General features: G+C 54.9%; 2 protein-coding genes and 1 long non-coding RNA gene across 3 annotated transcripts in view; 1 reads left to right on the top strand and 2 right to left on the bottom strand.

Annotated features, from left to right (window-relative positions):
- Positions 1-23961, top strand: part of LOC145534148 (uncharacterized) — a 770273-nt gene that overhangs the window by 111194 nt on the left and 635118 nt on the right. The window contains exons 14-16 of the long non-coding RNA XR_014074274.1: positions 3399-3510; positions 11040-11151; positions 18681-18792. This is a non-coding gene — a long non-coding RNA (uncharacterized LOC145534148). The remainder of the gene's footprint in view (positions 1-3398; positions 3511-11039; positions 11152-18680; positions 18793-23961) is intronic.
- On the bottom strand, positions 11730-15896 carry LOC145534013 (uncharacterized). Its single transcript, XM_081561377.1, has 3 exons — positions 14801-15896; positions 14089-14401; positions 11730-13836 (listed from the first exon to the last, which is right to left on the bottom strand). The coding sequence occupies exons 1-3, from the start codon at positions 15035-15037 to the stop codon at positions 13208-13210; spliced, it is 1179 nt and encodes a 392-aa protein (XP_081417503.1). The 5' UTR covers positions 15038-15896; the 3' UTR covers positions 11730-13207.
- On the bottom strand, positions 19371-22787 carry LOC145534012 (uncharacterized). The gene is made up of 3 exons (XM_081561376.1): positions 22442-22787; positions 21730-22042; positions 19371-21477 (listed from the first exon to the last, which is right to left on the bottom strand). The coding sequence occupies exons 1-3, from the start codon at positions 22676-22678 to the stop codon at positions 20849-20851; spliced, it is 1179 nt and encodes a 392-aa protein (XP_081417502.1). The 5' UTR covers positions 22679-22787; the 3' UTR covers positions 19371-20848.

A 23961-nucleotide genomic window follows, 5' to 3' on the forward strand; every position in this document is an offset into this window, starting at 1 on the left:
CCCAGTCTCTCCATCTGCAGAGTGGTGGTCATTCTCCCATCTGCTTCCTAGGTCTGTCGGCCTACGAGCAGCTCCATGCCTTTCCACCTGGGGCCGATATCACGTGGAGCTTGTGCGCTGAGACTTCAGAAAGAAAGATTCCATCCAGGGCTGACACAGCACAGAATGGGGCAGAACGAGGCCTGGATGTGCCGTGGTACCCAGGAAAAGGCACTCCCCCTCCTGACTGTTTTGAGACCCCGCATCCAAGTTGGAGGACCGAAAGGAAGACTCGAAGGTCTCCCTCTCTTATAGAAAAGAGTAGCCAACTTTCTGCTCCTCTGTTTCCATTGAGATTCTGTTCAAGTGTCCCAGCTCGGCTTCTGCGGGTGGCTGAGCTTCTAGTGGCTCCCTGCGTTCTTGTCTTTTCCTCTCCAAACCTTCCGTCCTTTTCCCCCTTCTGGGGTGGAAGGGCGCTGTCATTGCTTCTACCTTCGAGGCAGATTGAGGAAAAGTCTGGACCGTCGACTCCTTTCCTCTCTTTGGTTCCGTGTCTCTCTCTGGCTGTGTCCCTCTCTTTTCCTTTCTCAGTTCCGTCTGTGTCTTCCTCTTTCTCTCTCGTGTGTGGATGGATGGATGCTAGGGATGCACATGTATATGATTAGATGAGGGTTATGTTTTAGGGATAGGTTAGAGGGAGAGAAAGGCTTTAGGTCGGAGTTGGTCATGGGGGAAGTGTCAAAGGTGGTGGTGGTGTTGTTTCTTGGAATCTGAGTGCTGTGCATTCTTCGTCTCTTTCCATATGAACCCCTTCTCAGATACACCACTTGCAAGGAGTCTCTCATGTTCTGTTTCCTATCTTTTGCATTTGTGAATGCTTAGCTTCTCTGTTGTGAAGAGGTTCCATTGGATGGAAACCCATGGGTGTACTTCGTGTACCTCTTTGCCTTACTTGAAGAGACCCATTTCGACCTCCGCCCAGCAAATGGCAAGGAGACTCTGATGTTAAGGAGCCTTTGACCTACGCTTCTTTCTAGCTATCTCATGACATCAGTCTTTAGGGTGAGGTTTTCCCCCTATATTGAGGTGGTATGAGATCAAAACCAATAGCGTTCTTCAGATGTAGCTGTCTGGTTTTCCCATGGACATTGATTGAAGAGGCTTTCTTGTTCCCATTTGGATATTCTCCCCTTCTGTGTCAGAGATGAGTTGACCATGGATGCTGGGGTTTGTTTCTGGACCCTCCACTTTATTCCATCGATCTGGATCTGTGTGTGTTGTTGTATTCCCAATAGCATACTGTCCTGCTGCTGCTGCTGCGGCTAAGTCACTTCAGTCGTGTCTGACTCTGCGTGACCCCATGGCCTGCAGCCTACCAGGCTCCTCCGTCCAGGACGTTTTCCAGGCAAGAGTACTGGAGTGGGTCGCCATTGCCTTCTCCGATACTCTCCTGAGGATCCTAGTTTGGTCGTCTAATTTCCTTTCACACAACCTTGGATGTCCGTATCGGGGCTTTTTCGTCGGATTGTATTGACAGTTTAGGCTCTTTTCTGTCTCCGTACCCCTTTTGCAATTCTTTGTTCGGTGCGAAAATGCATTGGCATGTTGGGAGGAATAGCATCGAAGCTGTGGATTGCCTTGTGGGGCTGTGACATCATTTTCCCAATAGGAATTCTTTCAAGCCCTGAGCACAGCTTCTCTTTCCAGTGATTGGTGTGGGCTTGATCTTCCTTCTTCCATCTCTCGCCGTTTTGTGAGAACAGGTCCATCCTTCCCTTCTGGGTTAGATGGACTGGTGGGTATCACTTCAGTGAATGGCATTGTCAGTGGGGGTGATAATTCCCTTCTCGTTGGAAGACTTTGCTGTGAGTATTAGAAATGCAAGTGACTTCTCTTCCCCTTCCTCCCTGTCCATCTCTCAGAGCCACCGGGAAACAGAGGCCTCATCCACGGTCACACAGGCCTGAGGGGGTGCAACTAGACTGTTGTTTCTTCAGGCCCTCAGTGCTGGACATCATCCGGGATCCTCTGTGTGTGTCTTCCTCAGTCTGGTGTCCCTTCAGACCTTTCCCTAGTTTTCACAGGCTTGTTGTGTTGGTGTTCTTTGTCTGTTTGGAGACACATCCTTGATAAGCTTTGTGTTTCCACTCATTCGTCTCGCGATGTATGACCTGTCTTTTGCTTTTGTCATGAGGTCTTTCCCACAGTAGATATCTTTGATTTTGCAAAGTCCACTGTATTCTCTGGGTTTTTTTTTTTGTGGACTGGGTTTTAGTTTTGTGTGTGAAGACTCAAAGCACGTGTGCGGTTTCTGCTCATTGTTCTTCGAGATTTGTGACAAGTTTTCATGGAAAGTTTGTCTAGGGATAACTGGAAGTGAACTCGGTGTAAGGTGTCAAGTCTCCATCTCCATTCCTGTCATCCCCTGCAGTTTCCAATTCCCTGTTCCTGAGTGGTTTTAGAGACCTTGTGGGGAGTTTGGTTGCATTGGAGTTTGCATTTCCACCTTGATTCGATTCACACTGTTCTGCCCTCAGGGACACTGTCAAGGGGGAGTGAGGAGCAGCCTGCACTTCCAGCAGTGACCACACGGTGGGGCGAGTGCTGCTCTCCCCTCAGGGAGCCCCAGGCCACAGGCATCCCAGTGAGGAGCCAGTTCTGTGCTCAGCTGGAAGGAGTTAGTCTCTCAGGAGCCTCTGAGCCCTTGCCTTTGGATCACCCAGGGTGGGCATTTACTGGGACAGAAAAAATTGCCCTGAATTCCATGGACGGAAGAGCCTGGCTGTGTAGAGTTCGTGAGTTGCCGCGAATCAGACACAACTGAGGACACAAAAATTCTATAGATTAAAACACTTTTTGGGGGTGGGGGGGAGTGAAAGGGGGGGATGTGGGTTTTTTTGTCTTATATAATAGCCAAGGGAAATCTAGTTTAAACCTAAATTCACATAGACGGGAAAGGTATAGCTCTCCGTCACCCTATTAAAAAAAAAAAAAAAAACTACTAAACTTTTCTGGAAGTTTATTTAGTAGCTTCCTTGAGCAGTTCATTGTGAAGCATTTTTTTTTTTTTTCTGTGACATTGGCCTCATTAAAAAGCACGGTTTGCCTTTACTGGATAATTCTGTTCATTGGTTTCTTAGGGAACCTTGGTAATATTTGAGTTTCCTGGGGAGTATGGTCACATGACCTGGCCCTGGCCAATCGGTGCGTTCCACCTCCCTGGCCACTGTGATTGGCTCCGGGCTGGGGCAGTGCCCAATCGGGGCCCAGGGCCGGGCCTCCCGTTGGAAGCCAGGGGAAGACGAGCTGTCGTCCTGCTGGGGTAGGGGAAGGGGTGGGGCCGGGGGAGGTCAGGCTCCAGCAGTGGGAGGGGCGTGAGGCCCGCCTGCGGCAGTTGGTGACCTTCCTGCTCCCCTCAGGGCAGAGCCGCCGGCCTGAGAATGAGGGCGCTGCTGAGCCCAGGGCCTGGGATGGCCCGTTGCTGCTGTGGTCCCAGAGCTCCACCCGTGACCTGAGGGAAGCCGTCTGCCCGTGAGTCCTCTCCCGCTTGTCTGTCAGCTTGTTTGAACCATGCTGGGTTTTCTGCCCAGCTGGCTAAGGGGAGTCCCTGGAAATGCAAGGGTGTGGGTTTTGGCAGACTTCAGGGAAGACATGCCAGATGAGCCTGGGAGACTCCAGCTTAATCTGGATTCAGGAGATATCTCTTCGGGCCAGCTAGTAATTGTAGGATAAGCCTAATGAGTCTTCACAGGATGAAGAGAGTAACGTGCCAAGGTAGCAATCGATGTCCTCATTCGAGAGGATGAAGCTGGTGCTCAGAGAAGGGGGGAACTTGGCCACAGCAAGGAGGTGTGCACCCAGACAGAACCCCCAGATCCGGCCATTGGAGCTCAGGGAGGCCACTGGTGTGGCTTGTCCCTGTGGCAGGGGCCGAGGCACGCAGCCCACCCTGATTCCTGCGGGGGCCTGACTTGGGAAGTGCCATCTGGTAGCTTTGAGACTCACCAAACCAAATTGCACTGGAGAGAGGAGGGACACCTTCCTTCATCCACCCCCCACCCCCGCCGGATTCCCACATACCCTGACCCCTTTCTCCCGATTTCGGAGCCATTTCCAGAGTCCCGCTCATATGACCTCATTCGAAGTGCACTGTGGACGAGCTGCCATCTGCAGCTACTACCACAGCGGCCAAGGGCTTTAGCTCCCGACTACCTCCCTTCCTTTGGAACTTGGGGGCCCTCTACTCCCCACTTGCACACCACAGACCTTTGCTGAGGATTGTGGGGACCCTCACTCAGTTTGCAGTACGTTGTAGCCATCCCTGTCCTCTCTATACCTCCCTTGAAACTCAGCTTGTGAGCTCCTTTGGAGCAGCGTGGCCCACCTGGCTGCAACGGAAGAGACACAGCTGACAGTGAAACAACAGCTTAGATCTGAGACCCGGAAAGCTCTGTCAGAAGGGACCTCCCTCTTCACACCGTAGAGGCTGTAGGAGGCGCCAGGCTTTCGAACCAGTGCTGGGGCCAAAATGACTCCACAGCTGTTTTCCTTCCTGGGGAGGGTTCTGGCTCGAGTGGGAATGGCTCAAGTCTCCTAAGGTTCTGCAAGCCCACTGTGTGCAGATTCACGGTACACAGAGAGGAGAAGGTGGAGTCCTGCCCTGTAGGTGGTCACAGCTCACGGATGAGCCAGGCAGGCAGGCAGGCAGGGCATGAGAACACCTGAGCTGCCTTCATGAGTGAATGGTGTGGGGGCAGAGGAAGAGAAGCCGGTCTGCTCCCTCGTGTGGTGCCCCAGGCAGGTTGTGCCCAGAGGAAACCCTTACGACGGTGAGGACTATCACTGCTGTTTCCCAAGGGGTTCCGTCGGTGCGTGTCTTCCCCGGAGCGGTCAGGCCGTCTCTCAAGTACACGGGCCATGGGCATTGCCTCTCCTTGGAACTTCCCATGTGTTTCTCTTTTTTATGGAACAGTGATTTTCTAGAGGGGTTCTGGGCCACAAGGATGTTGGGTCATTTTCTAGCCTTCTGTCATGAAGAACGCTTTCCTGGGTGTTGGGGTGGTTTGTTGTTCCAGCTCCCTTTCTTGGCTTCTTTTGGGAGCTGGTGCAACAAGACGAGCTCAGCCTCTGCCTTCTGGCTGAGATGTCACCCTTGACACAGCAATGCCTGCCTGGAGATAATGATGGCAGTTGCCAAAAGGGCTTCGTTTGGCACATGGTATCTTGAAAGGACGTACACCGTCCTTTCAGATATCAAAGGCTAGTTCAAATGACGTACAAATGAGAACTCTCCAATGGAGTCTTACAGTAGTTGGAGAGTCCAAAAAACACTCCTTCAGTCATTTCACTGAGAGTCATTGATTGGGGACACCAAGAATATAGGAAGGAATGCACAAAGAAAGGATGAAATTGTGTTCAGGATCGGGGGAAGGGATGAACAGGGCGTGCTTGCCTTGAATCCAGGCTTTGTTGGGGGGTGGGGCATAAAGATCAAACGGGTCTGAAACTACAAAGTGGTGATGGTAACACAGTATCACCAGAGTTACACAACAGTGTTCCCAAATTGCAACAATGATGAAAAAGTTTACTAATCCCAACTTAACCAACAAAAGTACAGGAAGCCATACAAAAAATAAAACATCACCAGAAAGGTGGAAACAAACCAAATGCAAAGCAGTTCAGGGGAAAGGAACTCCATGTCCCCTGGGGGCAGACCGAGTTGCCAGCGTCCACGGTGAGCAGACGGGGATGGAGGCTGCAGAGCCGACCGCTCCCCTGGACGTGGTGTTTCCGGCAAGGGCTCTGGGTGTCTGTCCAGAGCGGGGGCTCGTTCTCCCTGCAGGGGTGGGTGAGTCATCGTGGGCGTCTGGGTGTTGCGCGGGAGCCAGGGCAGGCTCTCCCTGCCGAGGCGGTGACTCCTCCTCTGCCTCGGGTTCTCCTGCCAGAGCCCGAGCAGGTAGAGGTGCACGTGGAGGTGGAGGTTCTGGCTGAGGGGGTGGGACATCAGTGCCTGGGGCTGGGGGTCCTGCAGGCATGGAGATCCGATCTGCCCGGTGTGCTGGCCAGTACCCAGCTGGCCTGGTGTCTCTGCGAGGGCAAGTCTCGGTTCTCCATCTGCCCTCGGTGGATCCCTGGGTCCTGCACCTGGAGCCAGCACCTCTGTAGGGACAGGTCTGGGAAGCGGAGCCTGGTTCCAGTTGGAGGCCAGTGCTAGAGCTGGGGGAGAAGCAAAGTTTGCCCACAGGCCAGCCTTGGCATGTGCGTCTCCCGGGACAGAAAGCTTCCAAGAGATTCCCAAAGACTACCCAGCATCGGATGTCTTTTGGGACTGAAGTGTGCAAGATGGGGGGCGGGGGGTGTGAGGCCAGCGCTTGCTGCAGGCCCAGCAGCAGCTTTCGGGGACTCGTCCCTGTGTAGCTCAGCACCCCCTCCCCACACACTCCCGTGCACCAGCCCCAGCGTCCTCACCTCTGTGCTCTGGCGTGCTGGGCTCCAGGTCCTCCTGCTGCCTCAGAGGCCGGGGTTCTCGGGACTCTGGGTCGGAGCCGGGTGTGCTGAGCTCCGTGGCAGCCTCAGACTGGGCCGCCGGGTGTGTCCTGGGCGGTGTCTCGGCAGCAGGCCTTCCCCGCCTCCGCTTCTCCCCCGGTGGGGCTGATGCCTCCGTGGGCACGCTCACCTGGAGCCTGCACTGGGCCTCACGGGCGGGGGTTGGTGCTCCGACCCCTCCCTCCGGGAGGTGGATGGGGTGTCCCCGTCCTCGGCCTCATCACGTGGGAAGCTCTGCAACGACAGTGACCGTCAGCCAGCCATGCTAGGAGTTTTCCGAGCTGGGCCTGGGCAGTGGAGCCGCTGCTTCTGCCTGCTCGAACTTCTCTTCCCAGAAGGGTCAGAGACGTGTGTCTGCTCAGATCCCCACCCGGGAGGAAAGAGACCCACCTGAGGGTGTGAGGTCCGCCTGGGCGGCCGCCGCTGCCCGCACTCTCCCCATCCCGCCCAGCCTGCTCTCCCCTGGGGTGTGGACACAACTTGTCCGCAGGCTTCTGACCCCACATCCGCCTGGGCTTCCTTGAGGGAGACACACCCCAAGAAACCCGCATCCACACACACAGGCAAAGGACCCGCTGTTTCCGGGTGGCATGGGAGAGGCGGCCTGGTCCGTCCTGGGGCTCCCCGTGTTACCTTTCTGTTTCTCCGGGCAAAGGGCCAGAGGCCTCTCGGGGGTGTCCTGAGCCAACGTCGACAGGGTGCCCGCGCACACTGCCTGTGAGCACTCCTGAGGCCCCGGCCTCTGGGCAGGGGCAAACAGCAGAACATCCTGGCAGCCAGTGAACTGGCTGGGGGCTCCTCTCCGCTCTGGAGGCCTGGATACCCGGGCTGCGGGTTCTGTTGGGTTCTGTTGCCGGCAGGTGACATCATCTCCTGGGGTTCGTGCTGAGGTCCCTTCCCCAAAACTTCCCAAGGGAATCTCTGGGTTTCTGACTGCTCGACCACCCCCCTTAGGCCATGTGCAGGCACAGTGACACCCACACAGCCCAGCCCACAGCCCTGGGGAGGCCTGGGTTCAGCCAGGGCCTGAGCTCCGAGGACCCCACTGCTCTCAGACCAGGCTCCTTCTTCTCATAAGTGGTGTGGCCCTGGACAAGCATATGCCCCTCAGGGTTGCCCCAGTCTCTCCATCTGCAGAGTGGTGGTCATTCTCCCATCTGCTTCCTAGGTCTGTCGGCCTACGAGCAGCTCCATGCCTTTCCACCTGGGGCCGATATCACGTGGAGCTTGTGCGCTGAGACTTCAGAAAGAAAGATTCCATCCAGGGCTGACACAGCACAGAATGGGGCAGAACGAGGCCTGGATGTGCCGTGGTACCCAGGAAAAGGCACTCCCCCTCCTGACTGTTTTGAGACCCCGCATCCAAGTTGGAGGACCGAAAGGAAGACTCGAAGGTCTCCCTCTCTTATAGAAAAGAGTAGCCAACTTTCTGCTCCTCTGTTTCCATTGAGATTCTGTTCAAGTGTCCCAGCTCGGCTTCTGCGGGTGGCTGAGCTTCTAGTGGCTCCCTGCGTTCTTGTCTTTTCCTCTCCAAACCTTCCGTCCTTTTCCCCCTTCTGGGGTGGAAGGGCGCTGTCATTGCTTCTACCTTCGAGGCAGATTGAGGAAAAGTCTGGACCGTCGACTCCTTTCCTCTCTTTGGTTCCGTGTCTCTCTCTGGCTGTGTCCCTCTCTTTTCCTTTCTCAGTTCCGTCTGTGTCTTCCTCTTTCTCTCTCGTGTGTGGATGGATGGATGCTAGGGATGCACATGTATATGATTAGATGAGGGTTATGTTTTAGGGATAGGTTAGAGGGAGAGAAAGGCTTTAGGTTGGAGTTGGTCATGGGGGAAGGGTCAAGGGTGGTGGTGGTGTTGTTTCTTGGAATCTGAGTGCTGTGCATTCTTCGTCTCTTTCCATATGAACCCCTTCTCAGATACACCACTTGCAAGGAGTCTCTCATGTTCTGTTTCCTATCTTTTGCATTTGTGAATGCTTAGCTTCTCTGTTGTGAAGAGGTTCCATTGGATGGAAACCCATGGGTGTACTTCGTGTACCTCTTTGCCTTACTTGAAGAGACCCATTTCGACCTCCGCCCAGCAAATGGCAAGGAGACTCTGATGTTAAGGAGCCTTTGACCTACGCTTCTTTCTAGCTATCTCATGACATCAGTCTTTAGGGTGAGGTTTTCCCCCTATATTGAGGTGGTATGAGATCAAAACCAATAGCGTTCTTCAGATGTAGCTGTCTGGTTTTCCCATGGACATTGATTGAAGAGGCTTTCTTGTTCCCATTTGGATATTCTCCCCTTCTGTGTCAGAGATGAGTTGACCATGGATGCTGGGGTTTGTTTCTGGACCCTCCACTTTATTCCATCGATCTGGATCTGTGTGTGTTGTTGTATTCCCAATAGCATACTGTCCTGCTGCTGCTGCTGCGGCTAAGTCACTTCAGTCGTGTCTGACTCTGCGTGACCCCATGGCCTGCAGCCTACCAGGCTCCTCCGTCCAGGACGTTTTCCAGGCAAGAGTACTGGAGTGGGTCGCCATTGCCTTCTCCGATACTCTCCTGAGGATCCTAGTTTGGTCGTCTAATTTCCTTTCACACAACCTTGGATGTCCGTATCGGGGCTTTTTCGTCGGATTGTATTGACAGTTTAGGCTCTTTTCTGTCTCCGTACCCCTTTTGCAATTCTTTGTTCGGTGCGAAAATGCATTGGCATGTTGGGAGGAATAGCATCGAAGCTGTGGATTGCCTTGTGGGGCTGTGACATCATTTTCCCAATAGGAATTCTTTCAAGCCCTGAGCACAGCTTCTCTTTCCAGTGATTGGTGTGGGCTTGATCTTCCTTCTTCCATCTCTCGCCGTTTTGTGAGAACAGGTCCATCCTTCCCTTCTGGGTTAGATGGACTGGTGGGTATCACTTCAGTGAATGGCATTGTCAGTGGGGGTGATAATTCCCTTCTCGTTGGAAGACTTTGCTGTGAGTATTAGAAATGCAAGTGACTTCTCTTCCCCTTCCTCCCTGTCCATCTCTCAGAGCCACCGGGAAACAGAGGCCTCATCCACGGTCACACAGGCCTGAGGGGGTGCAACTAGACTGTTGTTTCTTCAGGCCCTCAGTGCTGGACATCATCCGGGATCCTCTGTGTGTGTCTTCCTCAGTCTGGTGTCCCTTCAGACCTTTCCCTAGTTTTCACAGGCTTGTTGTGTTGGTGTTCTTTGTCTGTTTGGAGACACATCCTTGATAAGCTTTGTGTTTCCACTCATTCGTCTCGCGATGTATGACCTGTCTTTTGCTTTTGTCATGAGGTCTTTCCCACAGTAGATATCTTTGATTTTGCAAAGTCCACTGTATTCTCTGGGTTTTCTTTTTGTGGACTGGGTTTTAGTTTTGTGTGTGAAGACTCAAAGCACGTGTCTGGTTTCTGCTCATTGTTCTTCGAGATTTGTGACAAGTTTTCATGGAAAGTTTGTCTAGGGATAACTGGAAGTGAATTCGGTGTAAGGTGTCAAGTCTCCATCTCCATTCCTGTCATCCCCTGCAGTTTCCAATTCCCTGTTCCTGAGTGGTTTTAGAGACCTTGTGGGGAGTTTGGTTGCATTGGAGTTTGCATTTCCACCTTGATTCGATTCACACTGTTCTGCCCTCAGGGACACTGTCAAGGGGGAGTGAGGAGCAGCCTGCACTTCCAGCAGTGACCACACGGTGGGGCGAGTGCTGCTCTCCCCTCAGGGAGCCCCAGGCCACAGGCATCCCAGTGAGGAGCCAGTTCTGTGCTCAGCTGGAAGGAGTTAGTCTCTCAGGAGCCTCTGAGCCCTTGCCTTTGGATCACCCAGGGTGGGCATTTACTGGGACAGAAAAAATTGCCCTGAATTCCATGGACGGAAGAGCCTGGCTGTGTAGAGTTCGTGAGTTGCCGCGAATCAGACACAACTGAGGACACAAAAATTCTATAGATTAAAACACTTTTTGGGGGTGGGGGGGAGTGAAAGGGGGGGATGTGGGTTTTTTTGTCTTATATAATAGCCAAGGGAAATCTAGTTTAAACCTAAATTCACATAGACGGGAAAGGTATAGCTCTCCGTCACCCTATTAAAAAAAAAAAAAAAACTACTAAACTTTTCTGGAAGTTTATTTAGTAGCTTCCTTGAGCAGTTCATTGTGAAGCATTTTTTTTTTTTTTTCTGTGACATTGGCCTCATTAAAAAGCACGGTTTGCCTTTACTGGATAATTCTGTTCATTGGTTTCTTAGGGAACCTTGGTAATATTTGAGTTTCCTGGGGAGTATGGTCACATGACCTGGCCCTGGCCAATCGGTGCGTTCCACCTCCCTGGCCACTGTGATTGGCTCCGGGCTGGGGCAGTGCCCAATCGGGGCCCAGGGCCGGGCCTCCCGTTGGAAGCCAGGGGAAGACGAGCTGTCGTCCTGCTGGGGTAGGGGAAGGGGTGGGGCCGGGGGAGGTCAGGCTCCAGCAGTGGGAGGGGCGTGAGGCCCGCCTGCGGCAGTTGGTGACCTTCCTGCTCCCCTCAGGGCAGAGCCGCCGGCCTGAGAATGAGGGCGCTGCTGAGCCCAGGGCCTGGGATGGCCCGTTGCTGCTGTGGTCCCAGAGCTCCACCCGCGACCTGAGGGAAGCCGTCTGCCCGTGAGTCCTCTCCCGCTTGTCTGTCAGCTTGTTTGAACCATGCTGGGTTTTCTGCCCAGCTGGCTAAGGGGAGTCCCTGGAAATGCAAGGGTATGGGTTTTGGCAGACTTCAGGGAAGACATGCCAGATGAGCCTGGGAGACTCCAGCTTAATCTGGATTCAGGAGATATCTCTTCGGGCCAGCTAGTAATTGTAGGATAAGCCTAATGAGTCTTCACAGGATGAAGAGAGTAACGTGCCAAGGTAGCAATCGATGTCCTCATTCGAGAGGATGAAGCTGGTGCTCAGAGAAGGGGGGAACTTGGCCACAGCAAGGAGGTGTGCACCCAGACAGAACCCCCAGATCCGGCCATTGGAGCTCAGGGAGGCCACTGGTGTGGCTTGTCCCTGTGGCAGGGGCCGAGGCACGCAGCCCACCCTGATTCCTGCGGGGGCCTGACTTGGGAAGTGCCATCTGGTAGCTTTGAGACTCACCAAACCAAATTGCACTGGAGAGAGGAGGGACACCTTCCTTCATCCACCCCCCACCCCCGCCGGATTCCCACATACCCTGACCCCTTTCTCCCGATTTCGGAGCCATTTCCAGAGTCCCGCTCATATGACCTCATTCGAAGTGCACTGTGGACGAGCTGCCATCTGCAGCTACTACCACAGCGGCCAAGGGCTTTAGCTCCCGACTACCTCCCTTCCTTTGGAACTTGGGGGCCCTCTACTCCCCACTTGCACACCACAGACCTTTGCTGAGGATTGTGGGGACCCTCACTCAGTTTGCAGTACGTTGTAGCCATCCCTGTCCTCTCTATACCTCCCTTGAAACTCAGCTTGTGAGCTCCTTTGGAGCAGCGTGGCCCACCTGGCTGCAACGGAAGAGACACAGCTGACAGTGAAACAACAGCTTAGATCTGAGACCCGGAAAGCTCTGTCAGAAGGGACCTCCCTCTTCACACCGTAGAGGCTGTAGGAGGCGCCAGGCTTTCGAACCAGTGCTGGGGCCAAAATGACTCCACAGCTGTTTTCCTTCCTGGGGAGGGTTCTGGCTCGAGTGGGAATGGCTCAAGTCTCCTAAGGTTCTGCAAGCCCACTGTGTGCAGATTCACGGTACACAGAGAGGAGAAGGTGGAGTCCTGCCCTGTAGGTGGTCACAGCTCACGGATGAGCCAGGCAGGCAGGCAGGCAGGGCATGAGAACACCTGAGCTGCCTTCATGAGTGAATGGTGTGGGGGCAGAGGAAGAGAAGCCGGTCTGCTCCCTCGTGTGGTGCCCCAGGCAGGTTGTCCCCAGAGGAAACCCTTACGACGGTGAGGACTATCACTGCTGTTTCCCAAGGGGTTCCGTCGGTGCGTGTCTTCCCCGGAGCGGTCAGGCCGTCTCTCAAGTACACGGGCCATGGGCATTGCCTCTCCTTGGAACTTCCCATGTGTTTCTCTTTTTTATGGAACAGTGATTTTCTAGAGGGGTTCTGGGCCACAAGGATGTTGGGTCATTTTCTAGCCTTCTGTCATGAAGAACGCTTTCCTGGGTGTTGGGGTGGTTTGTTGTTCCAGCTCCCTTTCTTGGCTTCTTTTGGGAGCTGGTGCAACAAGACGAGCTCAGCCTCTGCCTTCTGGCTGAGATGTCACCCTTGACACAGCAATGCCTGCCTGGAGATAATGATGGCAGTTGCCAAAAGGGCTTCGTTTGGCACATGGTATCTTGAAAGGACGTACACCGTCCTTTCAGATATCAAAGGCTAGTTCAAATGACGTACAAATGAGAACTCTCCAATGGAGTCTTACAGTAGTTGGAGAGTCCAAAAAACACTCCTTCAGTCATTTCACTGAGAGTCATTGATTGGGGACACCAAGAATATAGGAAGGAATGCACAAAGAAAGGATGAAATTGTGTTCAGGATCGGGGGAAGGGATGAACAGGGCATGCTTGCCTTGAATCCAGGCTTTGTTGGGGGGTGGGGCATAAAGATCAAACGGGTCTGAAACTACAAAGTGGTGATGGTAACACAGTATCACCAGAGTTACACAACAGTGTTCCCAAATTGCAACAATGATGAAAAAGTTTACTAATCCCAACTTAACCAACAAAAGTACAGGAAACCATACAAAAAATAAAACATCACCAGAAAGGTGGAAACAAACCAAATGCAAAGCAGTTCAGGGGAAAGGAACTCCATGTCCCCTGGGGGCAGACCGAGTTGCCAGCGTTCACGGTGAGCAGACGGGGATGGAGGCTGCAGAGCCGACCGCTCCCCTGGACGTGGTGTTTCCGGCAAGGGCTCTGGGTGTCTGTCCAGAGCGGGGGCTCGTTCTCCCTGCAGGGGTGGGTGAGTCATCGTGGGCGTCTGGGTGTTGTGCGGGAGCCAGGGCAGGCTCTCCCTGCCGAGGCGGTGACTCCTCCTCTGCCTCGGGTTCTCCTGCCAGAGCCCGAGCAGGTAGAGGTGCACGTGGAGGTGGAGGTTCTGGCTGAGGGGGTGGGACATCAGTGCCTGGGGCTGGGGGTCCTGCAGGCATGGAGATCCGATCTGCCCGGTGTGCTGGCCAGTACCCAGCTGGCCTGGTGTCTCTGCGAGGGCAAGTCTCGGTTCTCCATCTGCCCTCGGTGGATCCCTGGGTCCTGCACCTGGAGCCAGCACCTCTGTAGGGACAGGTCTGGGAAGCGGAGCCTGGTTCCAGTTGGAGGCCAGTGCTAGAGCTGGGGGAGAAGCAAAGTTTGCCCACAGGCCAGCCTTGGCATGTGCGTCTCCCGGGACAGAAAGCTTCCAAGAGATTCCCAAAGACTACCCAGCGTCGGATGTCTTTTGGGACTGAAGTGTGCAAGATGGGGGGCGGGGGGTGTGAGGCCAGCGCTTGCTGCAGGCCCAGCAGCAGCTTTCGGGGACTCGTCCCTGTGTAGCTCAGCACCCCCTCCCCACACACTCCCGTGCACCAGCCCCAGCGTCCTCACCTCTGTGCTCTGGCGTGCTGGGCTCCAGGTCCTCCTGCTGCCTCAGAGGCCGGGGTTCTCGGGACTCTGGGTCGGAGCCGGGTGTGCTGAGCTCCGTGGCAGCCTCAGACTGGGCCGCCGGGTGTGTCCTGGGCGGTGTCTCGGCAGCAGGCCTTCCCCGCCTCCGCTTCTCCCCCGGTGGGGCTGATGCCTCCGTGGGCACGCTCACCTGGAGCCTGCACTGGGCCTCACGGGCGGGGGGGTGGTGCTCCGACCCCTCCCTCCGGGAGGTGGATGGGGTGTCCCCGTCCTCGGCCTCATCACGTGGGAAGCTCTGCAACGACAGTGACCGTCAGCCAGCCATGCTAGGAGTTTTCCGAGCTGGGCCTGGGCAGTGGAGCCGCTGCTTCTGCCTGCTCGAACTTCTCTTCCCAGAAGGGTCAGAGACGTGTGTCTGCTCAGATCCCCACCCGGGAGGAAAGAGACCCACCTGAGGGTGTGAGGTCCGCCTGGGCGGCCGCCGCTGCCCGCACTCTCCCCATCCCGCCCAGCCTGCTCTCCCCTGGGGTGTGGACACAACTTGTCCGCAGGCTTCTGACCCCACATCCGCCTGGGCTTCCTTGAGGGAGACACACCCCAAGAAACCCGCATCCACACACACAGGCAAAGGACCCGGTGTTTCCGGGTGGCATGGGAGAGGCGGCCTGGTCCGTCCTGGGGCTCCCCGTGTTACCTTTCTGTTTCTCCGGGCAAAGGGCCAGAGGCCTCTCGGGGGTGTCCTGAGCCAACGTCGACAGGGTGCCCGCGCACACTGCCTGTGAGCACTCCTGAGGCCCCGGCCTCTGGGCAGGGGCAAACAGCAGAACATCCTGGCAGCCAGTGAACTGGCTGGGGGCTCCTCTCCGCTCTGGAGGCCTGGATACCCGGGCTGCGGGTTCTGTTGGGTTCTGTTGCCGGCAGGTGACATCATCTCCTGGGGTTCGTGCTGAGGTCCCTTCCCCAAAACTTCCCAAGGGAATCTCTGGGTTTCTGACTGCTCGACCACCCCCCTTAGGCCATGTGCAGGCACAGTGACACCCACACAGCCCAGCCCACAGCCCTGGGGAGGCCTGGGTTCAGCCAGGGCCTGAGCTCCGAGGACCCCACTGCTCTCAGACCAGGCTCCTTCTTCTCATAAGTGGTGTGGCCCTGGACAAGCATATGCCCCTCAGGGTTGCCCCAGTCTCTCCATCTGCAGAGTGGTGGTCATTCTCCCATCTGCTTCCTAGGTCTGTCGGCCTACGAGCAGCTCCATGCCTTTCCACCTGGGGCCGATATCACGTGGAGCTTGTGCGCTGAGACTTCAGAAAGAAAGATTCCATCCAGGGCTGACACAGCACAGAATGGGGCAGAACGAGGCCTGGATGTGCCGTGGTACCCAGGAAAAGGCACTCCCCCTCCTGACTGTTTTGAGACCCCGCATCCAAGTTGGAGGACCGAAAGGAAGACTCGAAGGTCTCCCTCTCTTATAGAAAAGAGTAGCCAACTTTCTGCTCCTCTGTTTCCATTGAGATTCTGTTCAAGTGTCCCAGCTCGGCTTCTGCGGGTGGCTGAGCTTCTAATGGCTCCCTGCGTTCTTGTCTTTTCCTCTCCAAACCTTCCGTCCTTTTCCCCCTTCTGGGGTGGAAGGGCGCTGTCATTGCTTCTACCTTCGAGGCAGATTGAGGAAAAGTCTGGACCGTCGACTCCTTTCCTCTCTTTGGTTCCGTGTCTCTCTCTGGCTGTGTCCCTCTCTTTTCCTTTCTCAGTTCCGTCTGTGTCTTCCTCTTTCTCTCTCGTGTGTGGATGGATGGATGCTAGGGATGCACATGTATATGATTAGATGAGGGTTATGTTTTAGGGATAGGTTAGAGGGAGAGAAAGGCTTTAGGTTGGAGTTGGTCATGGGGGAAGGGTCAAGGGTGGTGGTGGTGTTGTTTCTTGGAATCTGAGTGCTGTGCATTCTTCGTCTCTTTCCATATGAACCCCTTCTCAGATACACCACTTGCAAGGAGTCTCTCATGTTCTGTTTCCTATCTTTTGCATTTGTGAATGCTTAGCTTCTCTGTTGTGAAGAGGTTCCATTGGATGGAAACCCATGGGTGTACTTCGTGTACCTCTTTGCCTTACTTGAAGAGACCCATTTCGACCTCCGCCCAGCAAATGGCAAGGAGACTCTGATGTTAAGGAGCCTTTGACCTACGCTTCTTTCTAGCTATCTCATGACATCAGTCTTTAGGGTGAGGTTTTCCCCCTATATTGAGGTGGTATGAGATCAAAACCAATAGCGTTCTTCAGATGTAGCTGTCTGGTTTTCCCATGGACATTGATTGAAGAGGCTTTCTTGTTCCCATTTGGATATTCTCCCCTTCTGTGTCAGAGATGAGTTGACCATGGATGCTGGGGTTTGTTTCTGGACCCTCCACTTTATTCCATCGATCTGGATCTGTGTGTGTTGTTGTATTCCCAATAGCATACTGTCCTGCTGCTGCTGCTGCGGCTAAGTCACTTCAGTCGTGTCTGACTCTGCGTGACCCCATGGCCTGCAGCCTACCAGGCTCCTCCGTCCAGGACGTTTTCCAGGCAAGAGTACTGGAGTGGGTCGCCATTGCCTTCTCCGATACTCTCCTGAGGATCCTAGTTTGGTCGTCTAATTTCCTTTCACACAACCTTGGATGTCCGTATCGGGGCTTTTTCGTCGGATTGTATTGACAGTTTAGGCTCTTTTCTGTCTCCGTACCCCTTTTGCAATTCTTTGTTCGGTGCGAAAATGCATTGGCATGTTGGGAGGAATAGCATCGAAGCTGTGGATTGCCTTGTGGGGCTGTGACATCATTTTCCCAATAGGAATTCTTTCAAGCCCTGAGCACAGCTTCTCTTTCCAGTGATTGGTGTGGGCTTGATCTTCCTTCTTCCATCTCTCGCCGTTTTGTGAGAACAGGTCCATCCTTCCCTTCTGGGTTAGATGGACTGGTGGGTATCACTTCAGTGAATGGCATTGTCAGTGGGGGTGATAATTCCCTTCTCGTTGGAAGACTTTGCTGTGAGTATTAGAAATGCAAGTGACTTCTCTTCCCCTTCCTCCCTGTCCATCTCTCAGAGCCACCGGGAAACAGAGGCCTCATCCACGGTCACACAGGCCTGAGGGGGTGCAACTAGACTGTTGTTTCTTCAGGCCCTCAGTGCTGGACATCATCCGGGATCCTCTGTGTGTGTCTTCCTCAGTCTGGTGTCCCTTCAGACCTTTCCCTAGTTTTCACAGGCTTGTTGTGTTGGTGTTCTTTGTCTGTTTGGAGACACATCCTTGATAAGCTTTGTGTTTCCACTCATTCGTCTCGCGATGTATGACCTGTCTTTTGCTTTTGTCATGAGGTCTTTCCCACAGTAGATATCTTTGATTTTGCAAAGTCCACTGTATTCTCTGGGTTTTCTTTTTGTGGACTGGGTTTTAGTTTTGTGTGTGAAGACTCAAAGCACGTGTCTGGTTTCTGCTCATTGTTCTTCGAGATTTGTGACAAGTTTTCATGGAAAGTTTGTCTAGGGATAACTGGAAGTGAATTCGGTGTAAGGTGTCAAGTCTCCATCTCCATTCCTGTCATCCCCTGCAGTTTCCAATTCCCTGTTCCTGAGTGGTTTTAGAGACCTTGTGGGGAGTTTGGTTGCATTGGAGTTTGCATTTCCACCTTGATTCGATTCACACTGTTCTGCCCTCAGGGACACTGTCAAGGGGGAGTGAGGAGCAGCCTGCACTTCCAGCAGTGACCACACGGTGGGGCGAGTGCTGCTCTCCCCTCAGGGAGCCCCAGGCCACAGGCATCCCAGTGAGGAGCCAGTTCTGTGCTCAGCTGGAAGGAGTTAGTCTCTCAGGAGCCTCTGAGCCCTTGCCTTTGGATCACCCAGGGTGGGCATTTACTGGGACAGAAAAAATTGCCCTGAATTCCATGGACGGAAGAGCCTGGCTGTGTAGAGTTCGTGAGTTGCCGCGAATCAGACACAACTGAGGACACAAAAATTCTATAGATTAAAACACTTTTTGGGGGTGGGGGGGAGTGAAAGGGGGGGATGTGGGTTTTTTTGTCTTATATAATAGCCAAGGGAAATCTAGTTTAAACCTAAATTCACATAGACGGGAAAGGTATAGCTCTCCGTCACCCTATTAAAAAAAAAAAAAAACTACTAAACTTTTCTGGAAGTTTATTTAGTAGCTTCCTTGAGCAGTTCATTGTGAAGCATTTTTTTTTTTTTTTCTGTGACATTGGCCTCATTAAAAAGCACGGTTTGCCTTTACTGGATAATTCTGTTCATTGGTTTCTTAGGGAACCTTGGTAATATTTGAGTTTCCTGGGGAGTATGGTCACATGACCTGGCCCTGGCCAATCGGTGCGTTCCACCTCCCTGGCCACTGTGATTGGCTCCGGGCTGGGGCAGTGCCCAATCGGGGCCCAGGGCCGGGCCTCCCGTTGGAAGCCAGGGGAAGACGAGCTGTCGTCCTGCTGGGGTAGGGGAAGGGGTGGGGCCGGGGGAGGTCAGGCTCCAGCAGTGGGAGGGGCGTGAGGCCCGCCTGCGGCAGTTGGTGACCTTCCTGCTCCCCTCAGGGCAGAGCCGCCGGCCTGAGAATGAGGGCGCTGCTGAGCCCAGGGCCTGGGATGGCCCGTTGCTGCTGTGGTCCCAGAGCTCCACCCGCGACCTGAGGGAAGCCGTCTGCCCGTGAGTCCTCTCCCGCTTGTCTGTCAGCTTGTTTGAACCATGCTGGGTTTTCTGCCCAGCTGGCTAAGGGGAGTCCCTGGAAATGCAAGGGTATGGGTTTTGGCAGACTTCAGGGAAGACATGCCAGATGAGCCTGGGAGACTCCAGCTTAATCTGGATTCAGGAGATATCTCTTCGGGCCAGCTAGTAATTGTAGGATAAGCCTAATGAGTCTTCACAGGATGAAGAGAGTAACGTGCCAAGGTAGCAATCGATGTCCTCATTCGAGAGGATGAAGCTGGTGCTCAGAGAAGGGGGGAACTTGGCCACAGCAAGGAGGTGTGCACCCAGACAGAACCCCCAGATCCGGCCATTGGAGCTCAGGGAGGCCACTGGTGTGGCTTGTCCCTGTGGCAGGGGCCGAGGCACGCAGCCCACCCTGATTCCTGCGGGGGCCTGACTTGGGAAGTGCCATCTGGTAGCTTTGAGACTCACCAAACCAAATTGCACTGGAGAGAGGAGGGACACCTTCCTTCATCCACCCCCCACCCCCGCCGGATTCCCACATACCCTGACCCCTTTCTCCCGATTTCGGAGCCATTTCCAGAGTCCCGCTCATATGACCTCATTCGAAGTGCACTGTGGACGAGCTGCCATCTGCAGCTACTACCACAGCGGCCAAGGGCTTTAGCTCCCGACTACCTCCCTTCCTTTGGAACTTGGGGGCCCTCTACTCCCCACTTGCACACCACAGACCTTTGCTGAGGATTGTGGGGACCCTCACTCAGTTTGCAGTACGTTGTAGCCATCCCTGTCCTCTCTATACCTCCCTTGAAACTCAGCTTGTGAGCTCCTTTGGAGCAGCGTGGCCCACCTGGCTGCAACGGAAGAGACACAGCTGACAGTGAAACAACAGCTTAGATCTGAGACCCGGAAAGCTCTGTCAGAAGGGACCTCCCTCTTCACACCGTAGAGGCTGTAGGAGGCGCCAGGCTTTCGAACCAGTGCTGGGGCCAAAATGACTCCACAGCTGTTTTCCTTCCTGGGGAGGGTTCTGGCTCGAGTGGGAATGGCTCAAGTCTCCTAAGGTTCTGCAAGCCCACTGTGTGCAGATTCACGGTACACAGAGAGGAGAAGGTGGAGTCCTGCCCTGTAGGTGGTCACAGCTCACGGATGAGCCAGGCAGGCAGGCAGGCAGGGCATGAGAACACCTGAGCTGCCTTCATGAGTGAATGGTGTGGGGGCAGAGGAAGAGAAGCCGGTCTGCTCCCTCGTGTGGTGCCCCAGGCAGGTTGTCCCCAGAGGAAACCCTTACGACGGTGAGGACTATCACTGCTGTTTCCCAAGGGGTTCCGTCGGTGCGTGTCTTCCCCGGAGCGGTCAGGCCGTCTCTCAAGTACACGGGCCATGGGCATTGCCTCTCCTTGGAACTTCCCATGTGTTTCTCTTTTTTATGGAACAGTGATTTTCTAGAGGGGTTCTGGGCCACAAGGATGTTGGGTCATTTTCTAGCCTTCTGTCATGAAGAACGCTTTCCTGGGTGTTGGGGTGGTTTGTTGTTCCAGCTCCCTTTCTTGGCTTCTTTTGGGAGCTGGTGCAACAAGACGAGCTCAGCCTCTGCCTTCTGGCTGAGATGTCACCCTTGACACAGCAATGCCTGCCTGGAGATAATGATGGCAGTTGCCAAAAGGGCTTCGTTTGGCACATGGTATCTTGAAAGGACGTACACCGTCCTTTCAGATATCAAAGGCTAGTTCAAATGACGTACAAATGAGAACTCTCCAATGGAGTCTTACAGTAGTTGGAGAGTCCAAAAAACACTCCTTCAGTCATTTCACTGAGAGTCATTGATTGGGGACACCAAGAATATAGGAAGGAATGCACAAAGAAAGGATGAAATTGTGTTCAGGATCGGGGGAAGGGATGAACAGGGCATGCTTGCCTTGAATCCAGGCTTTGTTGGGGGGTGGGGCATAAAGATCAAACGGGTCTGAAACTACAAAGTGGTGATGGTAACACAGTATCACCAGAGTTACACAACAGTGTTCCCAAATTGCAACAATGATGAAAAAGTTTACTAATCCCAACTTAACCAACAAAAGTACAGGAAACCATACAAAAAATAAAACATCACCAGAAAGGTGGAAACAAACCAAATGCAAAGCAGTTCAGGGGAAAGGAACTCCATGTCCCCTGGGGGCAGACCGAGTTGCCAGCGTTCACGGTGAGCAGACGGGGATGGAGGCTGCAGAGCCGACCGCTCCCCTGGACGTGGTGTTTCCGGCAAGGGCTCTGGGTGTCTGTCCAGAGCGGGGGCTCGTTCTCCCTGCAGGGGTGGGTGAGTCATCGTGGGCGTCTGGGTGTTGTGCGGGAGCCAGGGCAGGCTCTCCCTGCCGAGGCGGTGACTCCTCCTCTGCCTCGGGTTCTCCTGCCAGAGCCCGAGCAGGTAGAGGTGCACGTGGAGGTGGAGGTTCTGGCTGAGGGGGTGGGACATCAGTGCCTGGGGCTGGGGGTCCTGCAGGCATGGAGATCCGATCTGCCCGGTGTGCTGGCCAGTACCCAGCTGGCCTGGTGTCTCTGCGAGGGCAAGTCTCGGTTCTCCATCTGCCCTCGGTGGATCCCTGGGTCCTGCACCTGGAGCCAGCACCTCTGTAGGGACAGGTCTGGGAAGCGGAGCCTGGTTCCAGTTGGAGGCCAGTGCTAGAGCTGGGGGAGAAGCAAAGTTTGCCCACAGGCCAGCCTTGGCATGTGCGTCTCCCGGGACAGAAAGCTTCCAAGAGATTCCCAAAGACTACCCAGCGTCGGATGTCTTTTGGGACTGAAGTGTGCAAGATGGGGGGCGGGGGGTGTGAGGCCAGCGCTTGCTGCAGGCCCAGCAGCAGCTTTCGGGGACTCGTCCCTGTGTAGCTCAGCACCCCCTCCCCACACACTCCCGTGCACCAGCCCCAGCGTCCTCACCTCTGTGCTCTGGCGTGCTGGGCTCCAGGTCCTCCTGCTGCCTCAGAGGCCGGGGTTCTCGGGACTCTGGGTCGGAGCCGGGTGTGCTGAGCTCCGTGGCAGCCTCAGACTGGGCCGCCGGGTGTGTCCTGGGCGGTGTCTCGGCAGCAGGCCTTCCCCGCCTCCGCTTCTCCCCCGGTGGGGCTGATGCCTCCGTGGGCACGCTCACCTGGAGCCTGCACTGGGCCTCACGGGCGGGGGGGTGGTGCTCCGACCCCTCCCTCCGGGAGGTGGATGGGGTGTCCCCGTCCTCGGCCTCATCACGTGGGAAGCTCTGCAACGACAGTGACCGTCAGCCAGCCATGCTAGGAGTTTTCCGAGCTGGGCCTGGGCAGTGGAGCCGCTGCTTCTGCCTGCTCGAACTTCTCTTCCCAGAAGGGTCAGAGACGTGTGTCTGCTCAGATCCCCACCCGGGAGGAAAGAGACCCACCTGAGGGTGTGAGGTCCGCCTGGGCGGCCGCCGCTGCCCGCACTCTCCCCATCCCGCCCAGCCTGCTCTCCCCTGGGGTGTGGACACAACTTGTCCGCAGGCTTCTGACCCCACATCCGCCTGGGCTTCCTTGAGGGAGACACACCCCAAGAAACCCGCATCCACACACACAGGCAAAGGACCCGCTGTTTCCGGGTGGCATGGGAGAGGCGGCCTGGTCCGTCCTGGGGCTCCCCGTGTTACCTTTCTGTTTCTCCGGGCAAAGGGCCAGAGGCCTCTCGGGGGTGTCCTGAGCCAACGTCGACAGGGTGCCCGCGCACACTGCCTGTGAGCACTCCTGAGGCCCCGGCCTCTGGGCAGGGGCAAACAGCAGAACATCCTGGCAGCCAGTGAACTGGCTGGGGGCTCCTCTCCGCTCTGGAGGCCTGGATACCCGGGCTGCGGGTTCTGTTGGGTTCTGTTGCCGGCAGGTGACATCATCTCCTGGGGTTCGTGCTGAGGTCCCTTCCCCAAAACTTCCCAAGGGAATCTCTGGGTTTCTGACTGCTCGACCACCCCCCTTAGGCCATGTGCAGGCACAGTGACACCCACACAGCCCAGCCCACAGCCCTGGGGAGGCCTGGGTTCAGCCAGGGCCTGAGCTCCGAGGACCCCACTGCTCTCAGACCAGGCTCCTTCTTCTCATAAGTGGTGTGGCCCTGGACAAGCATATGCCCCTCAGGGTTGCCCCAGTCTCTCCATCTGCAGAGTGGTGGTCATTCTCCCATCTGCTTCCTAGGTCTGTCGGCCTACGAGCAGCTCCATGCCTTTCCACCTGGGGCCGATATCACGTGGAGCTTGTGCGCTGAGACTTCAGAAAGAAAGATTCCATCCAGGGCTGACACAGCACAGAATGGGGCAGAACGAGGCCTGGATGTGCCGTGGTACCCAGGAAAAGGCACTCCCCCTCCTGACTGTTTTGAGACCCCGCATCCAAGTTGGAGGACCGAAAGGAAGACTCGAAGGTCTCCCTCTCTTATAGAAAAGAGTAGCCAACTTTCTGCTCCTCTGTTTCCATTGAGATTCTGTTCAAGTGTCCCAGCTCGGCTTCTGCGGGTGGCTGAGCTTCTAGTGGCTCCCTGCGTTCTTGTCTTTTCCTCTCCAAACCTTCCGTCCTTTTCCCCCTTCTGGGGTGGAAGGGCGCTGTCATTGCTTCTACCTTCGAGGCAGATTGAGGAAAAGTCTGGACCGTCGACTCCTTTCCTCTCTTTGGTTCCGTGTCTCTCTCTGGCTGTGTCCCTCTCTTTTCCTTTCTCAGTTCCGTCTGTGTCTTCCTCTTTCTCTCTCGTGTGTGGATGGATGGATGCTAGGGATGCACATGTATATGATTAGATGAGGGTTATGTTTTAGGGATAGGTTAGAGGGAGAGAAAGGCTTTAGGTCGGAGTTGGTCATGGGGGAAGTGTCAAAGGTGGTGGTGGTGTTGTTTCTTGGAATCTGAGTGCTGTGCATTCTTCGTCTCTTTCCATATGAACCCCTTCTCAGATACACCACTTGCAAGGAGTCTCTCATGTTCTGTTTCCTATCTTTTGCATTTGTGAATGCTTAGCTTCTCTGTTGTGAAGAGGTTCCATTGGATGGAAACCCATGGGTGTACTTCGTGTACCTCTTTGCCTTACTTGAAGAGACCCATTTCGACCTCCGCCCAGCAAATGGCAAGGAGACTCTGATGTTAAGGAGCCTTTGACCTACGCTTCTTTCTAGCTATCTCATGACATCAGTCT

The sequence above is a fragment of the Giraffa tippelskirchi genome, chromosome 14, assembly GCF_054371585.1.
Source record: "Giraffa tippelskirchi isolate mGirTip1 chromosome 14, T2T-mGirTip1v1.2.pri, whole genome shotgun sequence".
Taxonomy (NCBI): Eukaryota; Metazoa; Chordata; class Mammalia; order Artiodactyla; family Giraffidae; genus Giraffa; species Giraffa tippelskirchi.

Excerpts from the sequence above, each read along its gene's own strand:
- LOC145534013 (XM_081561377.1), bottom strand. The coding sequence starts at position 15,037 with ATGATGTCACCTGCCGGCAACAGAACCCAACAGAACCCGCAGCCCGGG. Across the intron at positions 14,402-14,800 it reads TTGCCCGGAGAAACAGAAAG|AGCTTCCCACGTGATGAGGC; the intron begins GTAACACGGGGA and ends CTGTCGTTGCAG. Across the intron at positions 13,837-14,088 it reads CAGCACGCCAGAGCACAGAG|CTCTAGCACTGGCCTCCAAC; the intron begins GTGAGGACGCTG and ends CTTCTCCCCCAG.
- LOC145534012 (XM_081561376.1), bottom strand. The coding sequence starts at position 22,678 with ATGATGTCACCTGCCGGCAACAGAACCCAACAGAACCCGCAGCCCGGG. Across the intron at positions 22,043-22,441 it reads TTGCCCGGAGAAACAGAAAG|AGCTTCCCACGTGATGAGGC; the intron begins GTAACACGGGGA and ends CTGTCGTTGCAG. Across the intron at positions 21,478-21,729 it reads CAGCACGCCAGAGCACAGAG|CTCTAGCACTGGCCTCCAAC; the intron begins GTGAGGACGCTG and ends CTTCTCCCCCAG.